The sequence below is a fragment of the Leuciscus leuciscus genome (assembly GCF_965113295.1).
Source record: "Leuciscus leuciscus genome assembly, chromosome: 6".
NCBI lineage: Eukaryota > Metazoa > Chordata > Actinopteri > Cypriniformes > Leuciscidae > Leuciscus > Leuciscus leuciscus.
Window position 1 is genome coordinate 31,569,971 of NC_138730.1, and position 16,086 is coordinate 31,586,056.

The window sequence follows — 16,086 nt, forward strand, 5'->3', positions numbered from 1 at the left end:
AAGTATGGGCGTTTCCCTCATCCATCAAAACCCAACGATCTTCTGATACACTGTTTCCAGGATGGCCGCCCGATCGAAGTATATGTGAAAGAGTTCCTAGAAATTTCTCACCAGATCAACTGGACAGATGATGTCCTAAAGAACGAGCTTGGACTGGACAATCCTCTGCACCAGCCAGCTTCAGCCGCAAAACCATGTTCATTCACACAATACCTGTATCATGTGCTGTTGTTGAGCGGTTCAGCCTTCACCGTGGGTGAGGCTGATGATTACATCGCCATTCAACCACCATCACCAGTCATCTTCCTCACCACACCGCCTGAATGTCTTCACGTCATACCTGCCGAGCCAGAGACTGTTCGCGCCTTGTCAGCCGTGCCTGAGAATTTGCCGCCGGTTCCTGAGCCCGCTTTAGCCCACAAGCCAGCTCCAGAATCTCATCCCGTCGAGATCACCCTTCCAGAGTCGCGTACCGTCAAGACCACCCTTCCAGAGTCTCGTCCCGTCGAGACCACCCTTCCAGAGTCTCATCCCGTCGAGACCGCCATTCCAGAGTCTCGTCCCATCGAGACCGCCGTTCCAGAGATTCTTCACGTCATGCCTGTCAAGCCTGAGTTTTTTCATGTCATGCCTGTCAAGCCTGAGCTTCTTCACGTCATGCCTGTCAAGCCTGAGCTTCTTCACGTCATGTCTGTCCAGCCTGAGCTTCTTCAAGTCATGCCTGTCCAGCCTGAGCTTCACGCCACGCCTGAGCCCTCGTCTCTGGCCAAGATCGCCGCTGCCACGTCAGAGCCTATTTCTGTCCCAAGACCTGTTCCTGAGCCTGAGTGTTAGCCCATAATTCCACCCAAGAAAATTTTGGTGGGGGCTATAAGTCCTTGGCCATAGTGGCCAAGCCGGGCTCTCACGGAAAGGCCACGAAGGCCAATCTGCCCTGGTCTCCCGTACTTCAAGCTCTGCCCTGGCCTCCCGAACGGCAGGCTCCGCCCTGGCCACCCGAACTGCAGTCTCCGCCCTGGCCGCCCGTACGAAAGGCTCCACCCTAGACTCCGAACTGCAGACTCCGTCCTGGCCGTCCGAACGGAAGGCTCCGTCCTGGAGGCCTCTGGTCCCTCCTAACCACGTCCTCGTCAGCCTCCAGGATGCCCGCCCTCCCTCCCCGGGTAGACTCCTTGAATTTCTGCCTGCCTTCTCCAGCCCTTCGCCCACTCCTGTTGCCAGCCCTCCGCCTGCTCCTCTTCCTCCCCCTCATGATTTCTGAAGCCATGTTGTTTTGAGCCAATCACTGCTGCCATAAATGCCATGTGACTAAATACTATTGGGAGCTGCAGGAAAATTATGACAAAAAAATATGTTTTAAAGCCTCCAGAACAAATGGAAGACTTCCAAATTAAATGTTGCTTGTAAAAAAAAAAAAATTGTCTGCATACATGAATATTTTTGAATGCAGTTTGAGGTACAGTAGGTAAGGATTTTTTGGAACAAAAATAATCATTCAGCAAGAACACATTAAACTGATCAGAAGTGACAACAAAGACATTTATAATGTTACAAAGGATATCTATTTCAAGTAGAACTTTATATTCATCAGAGAATCCTAAAAAACACACACAAAAAAACATGTATCATGGATTTCCACAAAATTTTTAAGTAGCACTACTGTTTTCAACATTGATAATTATAAGAAATGTTTATTGAGTAGCAAATCAGCATATTAGAATGATTTCTGAAGTTTTATGTGACTCTGAAGACTGGCGTAATGATGCTGAAAATGGTGAAACACATGGAAATCTAAATGTATGTCATAGTTATTATATGCATTATATACACAGTCAACCCCAAGAAAAACATAAAAACAGCTAAAAAGAAACAAAAACATAGATTTGTGCCGTTCAAACATAGTCCATACAAGTAAATATTATCTGACCAAAAAAAGTTACTGGGTTTTACAATCAAAGTGTCCAGTAGATGCCAGTGTAATGTTGCTTGTCAAATTTAGTAATGAGACTTTACTCTAACAGATGTGTTTTGTCTATAAATTGCTTTTGCTCTTTGATCTTTGTTTAAACAGCCATGGATGCGCCCCAGAACCTGACAGCTAGTGAGATTAACCATCGAAGCGCCCTCATATCCTGGCGACCGCCCATCGCAGACATCGATAACTACATGCTGACCTACAAAGCAGCGGACGGCAGTCGAAAGGCAAGCATAATGAGGGACTTTAACTTGAGTGACAAATACAGATATAAAGTAATGCAATTTGTAACACAAATTTAGAAAACAAAAATAGGAAATAAAAATGCATGAATTATAGTGTGAACATTTTATTGGTGGTTTTGATATTTTGCTGTTCACATTTCTGTGCTCATGGCATTTCAGATTTGAACTGTAGTTGATGTACAGCCTGATCTTATAAAACTTTACGATCTAACATAAACTAAATTCCGCAGAGATCAACCATCTAAGGGAGCCGTTACATCTTTTAAATCTGCCTATCGGAAAAGATCAATTTAATTAAATCATTTAACAAAGTCATTTCAAAGTCTATTAAAGACTTCCCTGAAACAATTTCTCTGAAATGAGACAGTAGATACAGTATCTGTTTCAAATAATTGCATTACTTTTAATGCATGATCACTGTCCTATAATGTTTTTTAGGTCATCTGTATTTAAACAGCTTGACTAGAAAATGCAATGACAAAAATGAGGTTATGGATTATAATCTTTAGATTTATGTTGTTATACACAGACACGCACACAATCAATGCAACAGAACACTCTGACCTAGTAGCCAACTGTTAGTGTTAGTATCCGTCCAGTGGGTGTCAGTGGTGCACAGATGATTTAAACCCTGCTGGTGCATCTTAGACATAAAATATGTATCTTTCCATTAGAGCCAGGTTGGCATAATAACAGACAATATGGGAATTGCCAAAAATGATAATACAGTGTAGTCTACATCCACTATGTGTTTCAGCCTATATTTCAGATTCAGGATTGTAAAGGAATCAAAATGAGAACATAAAAATGGACCCACTCTGCTACAAATGGAAGCTTCCCTAAGACAATTACCTGCTCAATATCCTCTGCGTACTGACAAACATTAATGCAACTTCATTAGAACACTGCTGTGCTGCGTAATTCACATTACACATTGATCAAAAGGAAAAGGATGAATATGGAATCAAATGTTGTTTCAAAGGCATGTCCATCCAGGTCCTCTGTAAATCCTCTGAGTGAAAGTTCTGAAAAGGCACAGAAAATGTGTGGCACATTAGTTTGATAAAAGTGAATTTTTAAAAAACAAAAGAGGGGAAGTGAACTGTCATGAGCTATAGACCAAAATAGAAACGCTGTTTCTCCCCAGCAGCACCAGTGCCTGATAAGCCTCTTCCTCCCCATGAAGGGCTTTAGAACTGCCAATCATATGGAAGAAAACACTGGGAGGAAAAGCATTGTATGAAAAGCACCCAACAGTAAGCAGCTTCAGATCACAACAATTTGTCAGGCAGTTCTTAAAGTGATTGTGATCTGTCTTCTGTTTGTTTATGAGGAATATCTTTCCTACCCACAATGCTAAGAGCTGCTGTTCTTTGTACTATCTCTAGGCACATTTTCCACAAAACTGTTCTTCCACCGAGCAGTTCTTTGTTTAGTTTTGGTGTACAGTGTTTGAACAGAGGTAATGTACTAATGCCTCTGCGTGCCTGCGGATCAGTAGACTGTGTTTGATTGTGTTTTAGGAGCTGATCTTAGATGCCGAAGACACATGGATTCGTCTCGAGGGGCTGGCGGAGACCACCGAATACACTGTGAGACTGCAAGCCGCCAGAGGATTAGAAACCAGCGCCATTGTTTCTACTTCTTTCACAACAGGTGCAAATCTTCCACATCTCCTGTAAACTTCGGGTTCGATCGGGTTTGTTCACCTCATTAGGTACAAATGCGAACTATTGCCCCATCAACGTCATCAAGTACAAATCAGTAGCGACACATTCATTGCATCTGTTCGCATCTTGCTTCACCCTCATTTATTGCCTTGTGTTTCTGTGACTTTACAAGTACCCGACTTCCAAAGATAGCATTTCATAACGTCTCAGGCAGAAATCAACAAATTTACACTTCATTGTCGTGGCGGGGATGCAAATCACCGCTCATTAACCTCCCAGTGACCCTTCGCTTTCTTTTGCTCTGTTGTTTTGGATGTTTCTCAACCCTTTTCCTCCTCAGGAAACCGATTGTTTCCCACGCCACAAAACTGTGCGCAACACCTCCTGAACGGAGAGAACCTGAGCGGAATCTATACCATCTACATCAACAGAGACCTCAGCCAAGGTGTGCAGGTTTACTGCGACATGACCACCGACGGAGGCGGCTGGATAGTGAGTGAGAGATCTGACTATGACATCTGAACCCTGTCTGTATTGTCTATATGTTTGGCACAATGTATGATTTACACAAAATCCCACAGTGCCATATTATAGGATTGGCCCCTGTTGAAAAGACCAGTTTAGACCAGCATTTTTGTTTTTCAGACTGGTTTGTGCTGGAGTATCCAGTGTAGCCATGCTGTTCAAAAGCAAACTTTTAGATGAAACATGCTGTTTTAGGTTAAGCTAGTTGAGAACTTGGCGTCAACACCAGTACATATATATCCAGAGTCCAAAATATCTCTCTGGCAGTTAAATTGAGAAAATGTATTGGCAAGAAATTTTTTTTACTGGCCATACACACACACACACACACACAGACACATATATACACATGCACATACATATATATATAAAACATGAAGTTATTCATTATATATAAAAAAAAAATGTTTTGGTACTATGACTGATTATTTAGCCATTTCTAATTTTATTTTCAAATTATTTATTATTATTTTCATATATAGTTATGTATTATATAATTTTTCTTATATAGACATTTTATTATCATATACAAGATCATAATATTATTATCACAAAAAAATTTGGCAATGTCTGTCACTCATTAAAAGCACATAGAGGTCTGGAGAAAAAAAAAACATATTTCTGATGATGCATTTTTCTACTGAGGAAAAATTTGGTGAGTTTCTTTATGAGACATACATACACCACTTACATCAGCAAAGGCCAGACTATCGATTTTACAATTTGACTTGAACCATAAAGTTAGCGGCCAATTGGCAAATAACTATATAATTGCCTTTGGCGCATAACAAGTGTAAATTGAGCCTTGTCTGTATCCCGCACCAGAGACCAGTGTTCAAAACACAACATATGCTGGTGATTCATTCTGCACATTCTGCTCTTTTCAGCAGGGTCACTGACACAGCTGCCTCTATTGCAATGTCATCATCCCAAAGTAAAATGACTGTTGGGATAAATTGCCATTCATGTGCTCCATATTGTCCTAAACGCATTATATTTAATTGGCGAGGAGTGTTATGCGGCAGCTGTACCTCTGCTGATTGTGTTTCAGGTGTTCCAGCGACGTCAGAACGGTTTGACGGATTTCTCCAGGAAGTGGAGTGACTACAAGATCGGCTTTGGCAACCTGGAGGATGAATTCTGGCTCGGTGAGAAGACGTGAAATACACTTGAATTATAGACAGAGCGGTTAGAGCTGCCTGGAAAAAAAGCTGCTACGTAATGACTCATTAAAAATATGGTCGTTTTAGGCCCCATTAAACTCTTCAGGCAGATCTAAATTTGGTCAGCACTTTCTGGCAAATGTATGAGTTTTATTTAAGCATCAATCCCTTTAAATGTAACTCAGTGAGGAGTGCTCTTGACTAGCAATCAGATGGTTGCTTCATTTAAATGTTGGATAGGTATTTTGGGAAAACATCTAGCTTTAACTTAGTACTTAATGCTAACTTGCTCCAGGGACACTGTATATCTTTCCTATTTACTTGCATTATATGTAGCATACTTTCAAATGAGAGACAGTGTAGGGCTGCTCTGAATAAAGATGAAAATAACACAAAGTCTTCTAGCTCTGTGAGAGGCTGCATCAAAGCACCATCCTTTGAAATTCTCCATGTGTCCTCCTGCATTCAGTATCTAGAGTTTGTATCGGCTCTGTGCTTCAGGACCCCTCAGTCTGTTACTGGTGACTCTCAGCTTTCAGATTCTGTTTAAATGATCCGGTAATTATTTTCATCAAAATCCAATTTGATGGAAAACAATAGAGCCCATTTTCCTTTTTATCCCTGATGCATAAATCTTATTAGAAAGCTATAATTATATTCATTAAAATTCAGGGAAAAAATAACGTTTGTGCACAGCACGGATTTCAGAGCATTGTCTCAATTACAGATAAAAAGTAAACATTACAAATTATGCCTCTGCAGACATTTAGGCCTGGATAATATGTATAACGATATTTAGTGTGGAAGGAGCACATTTGAAAGATTTCAGCTCATGAGCAGGAAGTAAACACTGTTTGCAGCAGTGCTGCATTTCTTGGTACGTTTGAAGAGCGGCATCTTCACATACTACATTTATATACACAATAGACATTTAACACAATGAAATCACTTTGTGGCTGTTGGAGTAGACATGGCCATCATTGTGGTAAATGCAACTGCTGTAATCACAAGTATGCTTTCTTACCAAGGTAATAATTAGCAGGGCTAGGTGGTATATTCTGGGACCAGTAGATATTTTGCTATACCGCTGTATAACCACAGCATGATTTAAAAAAAAAAAAACAGACACCAAGCTGAAAACAGTCTATTCTGTGTACTGCATCATAGATGAGTGCTTACGTTTTATATATATATATATATATATATATATATATATATTTATATTTATATATATATATATGTATGTATGTGTGTGTATATATATATATATATGTGTGTGTATATATATATATATATATATATATATATATGTGTGTGTGTACTGTATATATATATATATATATATAGTTAGTTAGTTAGTTTTTCAACAGTGAGACACTCTGCTTGGTCTGGTGGAAACATGGTGTTAACTGTAGGTTGTTTATGGTATCACAACTTTGTGTCAGCTATTTATATATTATTGTGTTGAGTTTTTTGCTTTTAACACCATATCTCTACAGTACTGTCCTATCTGCATGGTTGAACTCCAGCCCCATTTCTTAAATACACCATTCAGAAGTAACTGACTGTCATGACCAGGTGAGGAATTACAAGGAGAGCCCAGGGACCATGGAGAAGTAACAAGTACCACAGGAAAACAGACAGACTCTTCTTTGAATGCTCGAATGAAGCAGGGCAGCAAAGTTTATCTGCCAAGTTGTGTGGTTGATGAACATATAGTGTTTGTAGTCCAGTTTAGTTGTATTTGCAAAAAAAAAAAAAAAAAGGTGTGTAGTACATGACAAGTCTTTCATCATTACAAAAATAACTTCACATTACATAACAGCTGGGCTGAAAAGTAATAGACTCCGCTAGTCTGTTTGCCATTATTCCAAGAGATTTGCAGTCTTCCTGAACTGAGAAAAAAAAAATTTATTTTCTTTGCAACACATTTGAAAATTATTAAAAATATATATTATTCAGGACACTGGAATGATGTTATGAATTTTCAGTTTCTGCTTGAAATAATGCTATGATAATTGGTGTGCAGACTACATTAACCAGTCTGACTAACTGGTTATTTTTACTCACTAATACAGTTTTTACACATTTCACTGTCTTGTTTTCCAGTAAAAAAAAAAAAACTTTATTAATTATATTGATTCTTTCCTTTTTTTATTATGTTGATTACACCTTCGGCAAATGCATTTTCCTGTTTTAAGCAAACATCTAATAACATTTTGTGAGGTATAAATAATATAATAATGGTGATTAAAAGTAATATGATTCTGTAATATTTTAGATATCATGCCATGTGATGCCTGGCTGATTTTAATCAAGTAATAACCCAGTCTCCTGCTGGAATTGTACTGATTGGGTCAGTAAAAAAAATGGTGTTCATGCTGCTATTTAATGAGGTTCCCCCCCACCGCGTTTTTTACTAATCTCATTACAACATGGCTGCCCTTAAAGATGATCTTTGACCATGTCAGGTGATTCAGATCGTTTTCCCTCACTGTTACAGTTCATCAGCCTTCTGCTTCCTAGGTTCATTCTAAGGCTTTAAATCCTGAGGTGAGTTTAAGGGCTTAGTTACAGTTCAGCACATCCTTGTAGACACTCACAAAATAGATGGAGTTCTATTATCAGGAGACATCTACGCTATCAAAAAGTGATTGTGTCTTTAGCCAGACAGGACATTTCTCCACTGCACAGTCAGACAATTTGATTATCTTCAATAAACAGACTGTTTATCTGCAGTCTTTTGCTCCTTATCTTCAGAACATATAAGAGTCAGAGAGAGTGAGATGGACCACCAAACAAGCACGGCTTTTATATTAAATTATGGGCTCTTATCAGTGTGGACCATATTTGAAGACAACATTTTCACATGTTAAGGGGCTGGAACACAGAGATGGGATGGTTGGATGGTAGATAGTGTTCTAGGTGTGTTCTTCAGAACTTTTTTTATTTTTTATTTTTATTTCGCCATGCAGGGTTGGACAGCATTCAGAAGATTGCAGCTCAAGGTCGTTACGAGCTCCGCATTGACATGAAAGACGGCCAGGAGTCTGCATATGCCAACTATGACAGGTTTTCCATCGGAGATTCCAAGAGCCTCTACAAACTGAGGATAGGAGAGTATAATGGCACTGCAGGTGTGGCCGGAGGACATTTGGGCATTCATTTTAAATACATTGAAAGGAAATAACTTGATTTTTTATTCATTTAAACAACCCAAAGATGATCTCTCCAGAGTGGTTTTGGATATTTAAGCCTATCAATTGTAATTATGGTCTCTTTTTACCCCAGGTGACTCTCTGAGCTACCACCAGAGCAGACCTTTCTCTACCAAGGACAAGGACAATGACATTGCTGTCACCAACTGTGCACTGTCCTACAAGGGAGCGTGGTGGTACAAAAACTGTCATCGGGCCAACCTTAACGGGAAATACGGAGAGTCCAGACATAGCCAGGTAGTCCTAAGCACTGGACTGAAATGTCTGGTATATCCACATAATTAGCCTAAAGGTGCGGTCACATTTACCGTTGTTCTGCGAATCGTCTCGGGCGAAATCCAGTCAGTTCAATAGAAGTCAACGCAATAGGGAATTTTGAGTGAGGACAAAAGACATCTGGATTTGCAGTCAAGTCAAGTATATTTGTATAGCGCTTTTCACAATACAGATTGTATCAAAGCAGCTTCACAGTATTAAATTAAAATAATACAACAAAGTTTGTTTCTAGTGGAATTTATTGATTGATCAAATTAAATTAAATATCCCCAAAATATCCCCAACTGAGCAAGCCAAAGGCAACAGTGGCAAGGAACCGAAAAACTCCATCAAGTGACCTAATGGTGTCCTTGCTGTGTTGACCAATAGAAAGCTGCTTGGTTTGAAAATGACTTATGTGTAGCTGTGCTTCATACATCACTACACTATTGACAATAGACAACGGGCCTTTTTTGCATTTCGCTAATGTTACCGCACCTTTATACATGCATTGTTTCCCGCACATATGGAGTAACAAGTAGGCACAAACTGCCTACACATGCAAACTCTCACAGGAACTTAGTACTTTGATTACATCTTAATTCGGCTATTTAATCTTACACCTACAGGGCCTTTGTTAGTTGTGACTCATTCTTTGTGGTTTTGTTTGCAAGGGCAAGCGCTAAAGACAGGAAACATGCAAGAGCATTTGGAAGCAAACTGAAAGCAAATAAAGCTTGATAAGTGAGATTCACAGGCCAATGGATAAAAATACTGTAGATCCGTCCTCGCTTAACTGTGTTGTGTCATGTCCTGTTGTCTCGCTGTCTGCTTTCATTTCAGCTTTCTGACAAGCGTTAGCGGGTTGGTGTAGCTTATAAACGATAAGGTCATATTTCCCATTGGTATCTATCTGTGATATTTTTTTCATAAAAGCAGAGGCTAACACTCTGAAAACTAATAAAGGCCTATAATATAAAAAATATTCTTTTGAGAGGTGTTCTTGACTTTGTGAGGTATTTCAGTAGTAATAACATTGAATTGCTAGACAATTGCTTTTTGTACATAAATTGTAAACGTATGTTTTTGTGCTTTTGGATTGATACTGAAATGTACATTATCAACATACTGACAGCATCTAAAAACATTTTTCTTATGTATAACTTACCTACAAATTGTACAGATCTTTGCAACTTTTCTGGCAAAACTGAAACTGGTTCATTGCACAATTCCATAAATTCCATAAAATTAACCTATGAATTCAGTATGGTTTCACAATATTGTATATCAGTTACTGGATATTATGTTTTATAGCTGTTGGTCTGTATTTAAATGTTATGCTCATTTCCAATATTGTTACATTTAGATTACCTTTGCCGTCATCTAACACTGATTATTAAAAAAACGAATTATTTTATAACAATGTTAAATAGCAAATCTTAAAACCAATATCAATTTTCAGACTATCCATTGATGTTATGATGCCTAATTTCACTTTTTTTCACCGTTTTTTGGTGTTTTTTTTATGAGTTATTGGATATAACATGAAAATAGTAATTGGCTTACTAGGATTTTAATAGCGGTGCATCCTTCAACCCCCTGGGGTCGGCGGCGATACCAGCTCGTTTTTTTTCTTATGATTCTTATAATCTTATAATCCTTTGAATTTCATAAGATTCATAAACATTTATACACTTAAAGGTTGGGTAGGTAGGAATTGTCTAAAAAACTTATTTTCCAAATTTGTTTAAACTTTATTTATATATCAATACACAATTAAAATGTAAGTACTCTGAAAAAGAAAGTATAAAAATCGAGTGTCTGTAGACCTCTCACGACTGTTTTAAAGACAGCTCATTATTTCCATTCACTCCACCCCCTCCCTTCTGGGCTCCTTCCAAAGCCACGCCCCCAAAACACATGAACGCGCGACTCCGACCGCTGAGCTGGAAGATGCATTATTTACCTGAGACGAGCGGAGAGGAGCGCAGTGCAGTGACATCATGTCAGAATCACATGTAATAAAAAAATCTATCTTTATCAACAAATAAGATGTATTTTAGCGCTACAGCCCTCCCTCCAGAGCGGAGCCTGCCATGAACACGCAGGCTAGTAAACATGCAGGGACACTGATGACGGCGGATAAACAGTTATCGCACATTCACTGGTAGGGACGAAACATCAACAATATGCTTTACATTGACTATCATGGCCTGCCCATACTTTGACTACAAACTTGGTCCTCAAATCATTACGTATTTTGCAATACATGTAATGTAACTTCATAACGTTGCACTCTTTCTATAAGTTATAAATAGCTAGCAAGATAATAATGGTAACGTTACAGTATGTAAGTAATTCTTCTAGCGATGTGTAATGCTAAATAAGGTTTGCTAGTACATTATTTCAGCAACATGACAAGCCAGTGAATTAGCAGGTTTCTATTGTTGCTTTGCACAGTGCGTGACATTTTATCTGTATGTTATGCGGCCAGAGTTTTGACACTGAGTCAATGGGCTCCGACGGGCTTGTTTATCGTCATCGGTCTTTTTCCGTTTACCTGTCTTTGTTGTATGAGCAGGTGCCACTCGAGAAATTGGCCATTTTAGTTGTTTGTCCGCCATTAGCACAGCTGCGCGGCACACCGGCTATCTTGATTTTGAACGACGGTACGCGCTGTGCGAGAGAGGGGTGTGATCAGCGCGTACACAAGCTTGATTGACACTGCTAAGACACTCCTCCTGGCTCTGATTGGTTGTTTCTTACCGGGAGCGGTGTATTTCTGCAAATGGCAATAGGACCACTGGGAGGAGCCTGGGGAGCTTGATTTTTTCACAGATTATCTGTCTCACATTCTACTGTCAGGACATAATGACAGTTTTAACAAATATGTAAAAAATACATTTTTACAGAAGTTACCTACTGCAGCTTTAAGTTATAAGTACAAAGAGTGAAAGAGTTTAAAATGCTAATACAATGTCAGTATGTTGATATTTTATGTTTAATTTTCTGTCTAAACATATGAAAGTGTATCTGTACTAGAACGACATTTTATGAGATCGCTTTAGTTAATATAACTGTTTGTGTCTTAACATTATGTGTTTGACTTCCGCAGGGTATAAACTGGTATCACTGGAAAGGCCATGAATTTTCCATCCCTTTTGTGGAGATGAAGATGAGACCTTTCAACTACCGCAGCATCAGTGGCAAGCGGAGGAGGTCCACCCATTAATCCACCGTCCTACTAGCTGTTTCTATTTTTAAATGGGGCGAGGAGGACACAAGGAGCGATGTAACTTATTTAAATCTTTGAATGACAAAACCCCCTTGACGAATGTTGGTTGTAAACTAAACCTTGAGGTTCGGTGACTTTCTTATGTGTAATGCAATTTGTTCAGTTCTGGGAGAATGAAGACTAAGTTTCGTTATTGTTCAGCACGTTTACAGTGTGAGGCCTAAGAAAAGAACCTCATTAAATGAAGAAAATAGATCATTTCTCCCTTTGAGATAAAAGATTTTGGGGAAAAATGAATGCCCCTAAAAATGAGATGCTTCTATTTTTATAAATGATGAGAAATACCTTTAAAGAGTAACTGAATGATTTTCATGTTCATGTGACCCATCACAGTGTTAGATTTTGCATTTACTGCACCCTGAAGCCTAATTTCATCTCATATTTAAACTTATATTAACAATTGGCCATGGTACTGTTGAACACAAAATTCTATCATCATTGAAACCTCAGAAACCAAAGAACTATTCAGTATCTGAGGGCAATTCAGACTAATCTGAAACAAAAATGCTTTTCAATCAAATAATTTGTCCCATATTTTGATTTATTTTAAATTGTACTATTTTTTTGCAAGGCTGGGGTGCGTTTTCCGAACAACGACGTACCTCGCTGCTTAACTACCATAGTTCGATGCATCGTTGAAGAAATCAACTAGCTAGTCACGACTGTTTCCCGAAACCGTACTGTCGCAAAGTGGTCGTTCAACCACGTTGGTTTATGACGTCACGCACGTGGTGGAGTAATAACTTCTTTTAATGAATCTGTTTGAGATCAAATTAACGCTAGATGTTTTGCTATAAATTACAGACATGACATCTGAGGACTATTTCTCATTTTTCTCAGTTATTTTGCTTTATTTCCAGATTCAATCATATGCTCGTTCTTACATAGTCGAGCTCGTTCGCACATGCGCATTCTTCAAAAACGGTGCTTTAAATCTCTTGATAAACTAAAAGACGTAAATGACATTTGTATGTATTCTAAATAAAAGATACAGGTTGTACTGAATGTCAGCTTGCTTATTTTGCTCAAGATAAGGATTTATTTAGTCCACATGTCATGCAAACTAGAAACTACTCTTCTAACCACAGGTGGAGAGCTGTCGTTCCAACCACACAGCTTTACGATGCTGTTTGCGAATGTTCGTTAGAACGATGGTTTCGGGAAACACTGACTCATTGAACTATCCTGATAACGACGGAACTTGCGAACATAGTTGGCTAACAATGCTTTTGGGAAACGCACCCCTGATTAGTAGTAAAAATATCACATCATCCCACATCAGTGTTTTATTTAGATCTGTCTAAAAGAGCATATAAGCTGGCCTGAGAGCACTGATATGTACATATGAAGAACTCATATGGAGAATTTTTGCATAGCTCCGTCACACACTCCATGCTTTACAGTGTTTCAAATGTTTTTGTTCCTGTAGAATAATTGTGTCCATCTGTGTCTTTGTAAATCCTCTAGGTTAATAGCAATTCATAGTTGAGTGCAGGAGAAATGCAGTCTGTGTTTACCACTGCAGAGAGAAGACCATCTGAAGGGTTCTTTTCATAGATGTTTCTATTCCTTTCATTCAGAGTCAGTCTAAAATGGATGCTGACTAGCAGTCGGGCTTGAGCTTTTAAGGCTTGGCATATACACAATAGGTCATAAAAGCAATGCAACTCCTATAGTGCAACTTAGAACATAGTCTTTCTTCTTTAACGTTTTGTACCTGACAAAAATGTATTATTTAATTCTGTAGTTTAACATGGCCTCAATGTATTTTGTACAGTGACTGAAAGGTTTGTGAAGGAGTGCAACCATGAGATATTTTTCTAAACCTTTCCTCATGCAGTGTAACACTTACCTCATGCAGCAAATGATATTTCTTTTTCTAGTAGCAAATCTCTCTCTCTCATTTCTGAACTAGAGGGTGTTTTTGTCTAATTAACTCACTGAAGTTGTAATACATTTTTTTCTATGTATTCACTTTTTGAAAGTACTGAAATAACAGTAGCATAATACAGATATGCTGGGATTCAATTAAAACATTTTAAAGATCTACATTTTATTCTGAATTTCAATTTAGTGCAAAACCAAAAACTGAAAATGATTGACTCGCTCTCATGCTGTTCCAAACTTTGCTTTTTTGTTTTGTTTTGTTTTGTTTTGTTTTTTGGAACACAAAAGGAGAATTTTGAAGAATATTTTTGGGTTTCGATAACATCAAATGTGATTGTCACCACAGAAAATATTACAGTACGTGGTCCCAAACACCAAGATTTCTTTAAATATATTTTTTTAAAGTCAGATTTAAAATTCTGATTCTTCTGCTTCGGTATATCTGCATGCTCTGCATAGATCTTTTTTTTTTTCAGGTCTCCAGCGTTCTGTTTCTCTAACAACACCTGTTTCCTATAGTCACAGATCTCCTAATGAGCCTCTTCTGAGAGACAACACTATGATGTTTTCAAAGAGTTTCTACCCTTTTCCTATGCTTCTATTTTTTTCTTATCTTTTTGAGGGGTAACATTAGAGAGTGTAGCAACAGCTGGGATGGGAAATAGAAACCAAGTCAATTCTTAATCAGCTCAAGCTAATTGCATTGAACACTGAAAAAGACTTAGATTTTGCATGCACCAGAAGGCATCATTTTATCCATTTACTGTTCTGTGGAGAACATGGGTGGAAATATGTGTACCTTCTTGTGTTTTCTAACCGTTTTCTTCAGCAAACTAATTGTTTGTGGTTCCCAGGACGCAGCCTTCTAGTTATTTTTGAAAGAGGAATAGAGACTTCAGTTTGTGATTGACCGCTTCTCAAGAGAGAGACAGGGACAGGTTTTCCTTCATTATTCATTGACTCAGCATATGGTGGAGACACTTCAAGTCCCCTTCCATTCTGACATGCCTCCTATCCACCAAACCACTTATGGCTCAACATTCACCATGGAAAACACTTAAAAACATGTTACACATAACACTTGGAACTCTAACTCTGTGTTATGCAGGCAATCTGGTCATTTCACCACTCTCTTGTACTTTTATTTAATTTTGAACAGTAGGATATTGTAAAAATCCCCTACATTTTGTACCTAAATGAAAATGTGTTTAGCATGAACACTAATGACGCAGGCAATGTGTGCAAAAACAGTATTTGAGACATTTTTCCCTAACTTGCTAACCACATTGTCAGATAACCTTGGATATTATTGTAACAGATCGAATTAGCTCTAGTTTAACTTAAAATGTGCTGTATAGTTCCTTTTTTAATACATTTTCTACACATTAATAAAATATTCAAAATACAAAATCTGAGTTTGATTGTGAAGTGATTTGGGGGGTGGGGGGGGGGGGTATTTTTAAAGAACCATTGCATGTTGTGTAGCCAATTAAAATCCTATAAATGATTAACCTTTTTTATTTATTTTTAAAGCATAGGCTACTCATTCTGCAGCGACCGAGTGGTGGCGCTTTCCATCCGCTGTTCCTCTTGTCTTGCCTCTTGTGTTTGCGCGTAAAACAAAATGTCAGTCTTTGCATTTGTGGTCGGGATTTTTCAGTATTTTTTTCTTTTCTGCAGGTTTCATTGATATACCAGTAAGTAGTGGCAAGTTTTGTCATTGAATCATTCACTCAAACGATTCGTTCACAAAACATTGATTCATGAACTGTGTTGCTCGGAAACGCGAAACCGTTTCTGCTTTGACTTCCTTTGGAATTATCATTGGTCGAGCAAAAATACACAAAGTAATT

General features: G+C 38.4%; 1 protein-coding gene across 1 annotated transcript in view; it reads left to right on the plus strand.

The window, feature by feature from the left end:
• The window catches only part of tnr (tenascin R (restrictin, janusin)), a 150,544-nt gene extending 136,149 nt beyond the window's left edge, over window positions 1–14,395 (plus strand). Inside the window, exons 18-24 of the mRNA XM_082172606.1 lie at window positions 2,072–2,202; window positions 3,744–3,876; window positions 4,231–4,382; window positions 5,467–5,563; window positions 8,554–8,715; window positions 8,870–9,033; window positions 12,167–14,395. Coding sequence (XP_082028732.1) covers window positions 2,072–2,202; window positions 3,744–3,876; window positions 4,231–4,382; window positions 5,467–5,563; window positions 8,554–8,715; window positions 8,870–9,033; window positions 12,167–12,283 — 956 coding nt within the window. The 3' untranslated portion in view covers window positions 12,284–14,395. The remainder of the gene's footprint in view (window positions 1–2,071; window positions 2,203–3,743; window positions 3,877–4,230; window positions 4,383–5,466; window positions 5,564–8,553; window positions 8,716–8,869; window positions 9,034–12,166) is intronic.
• Window positions 14,396–16,086: the final 1,691 nt, after the last annotated feature.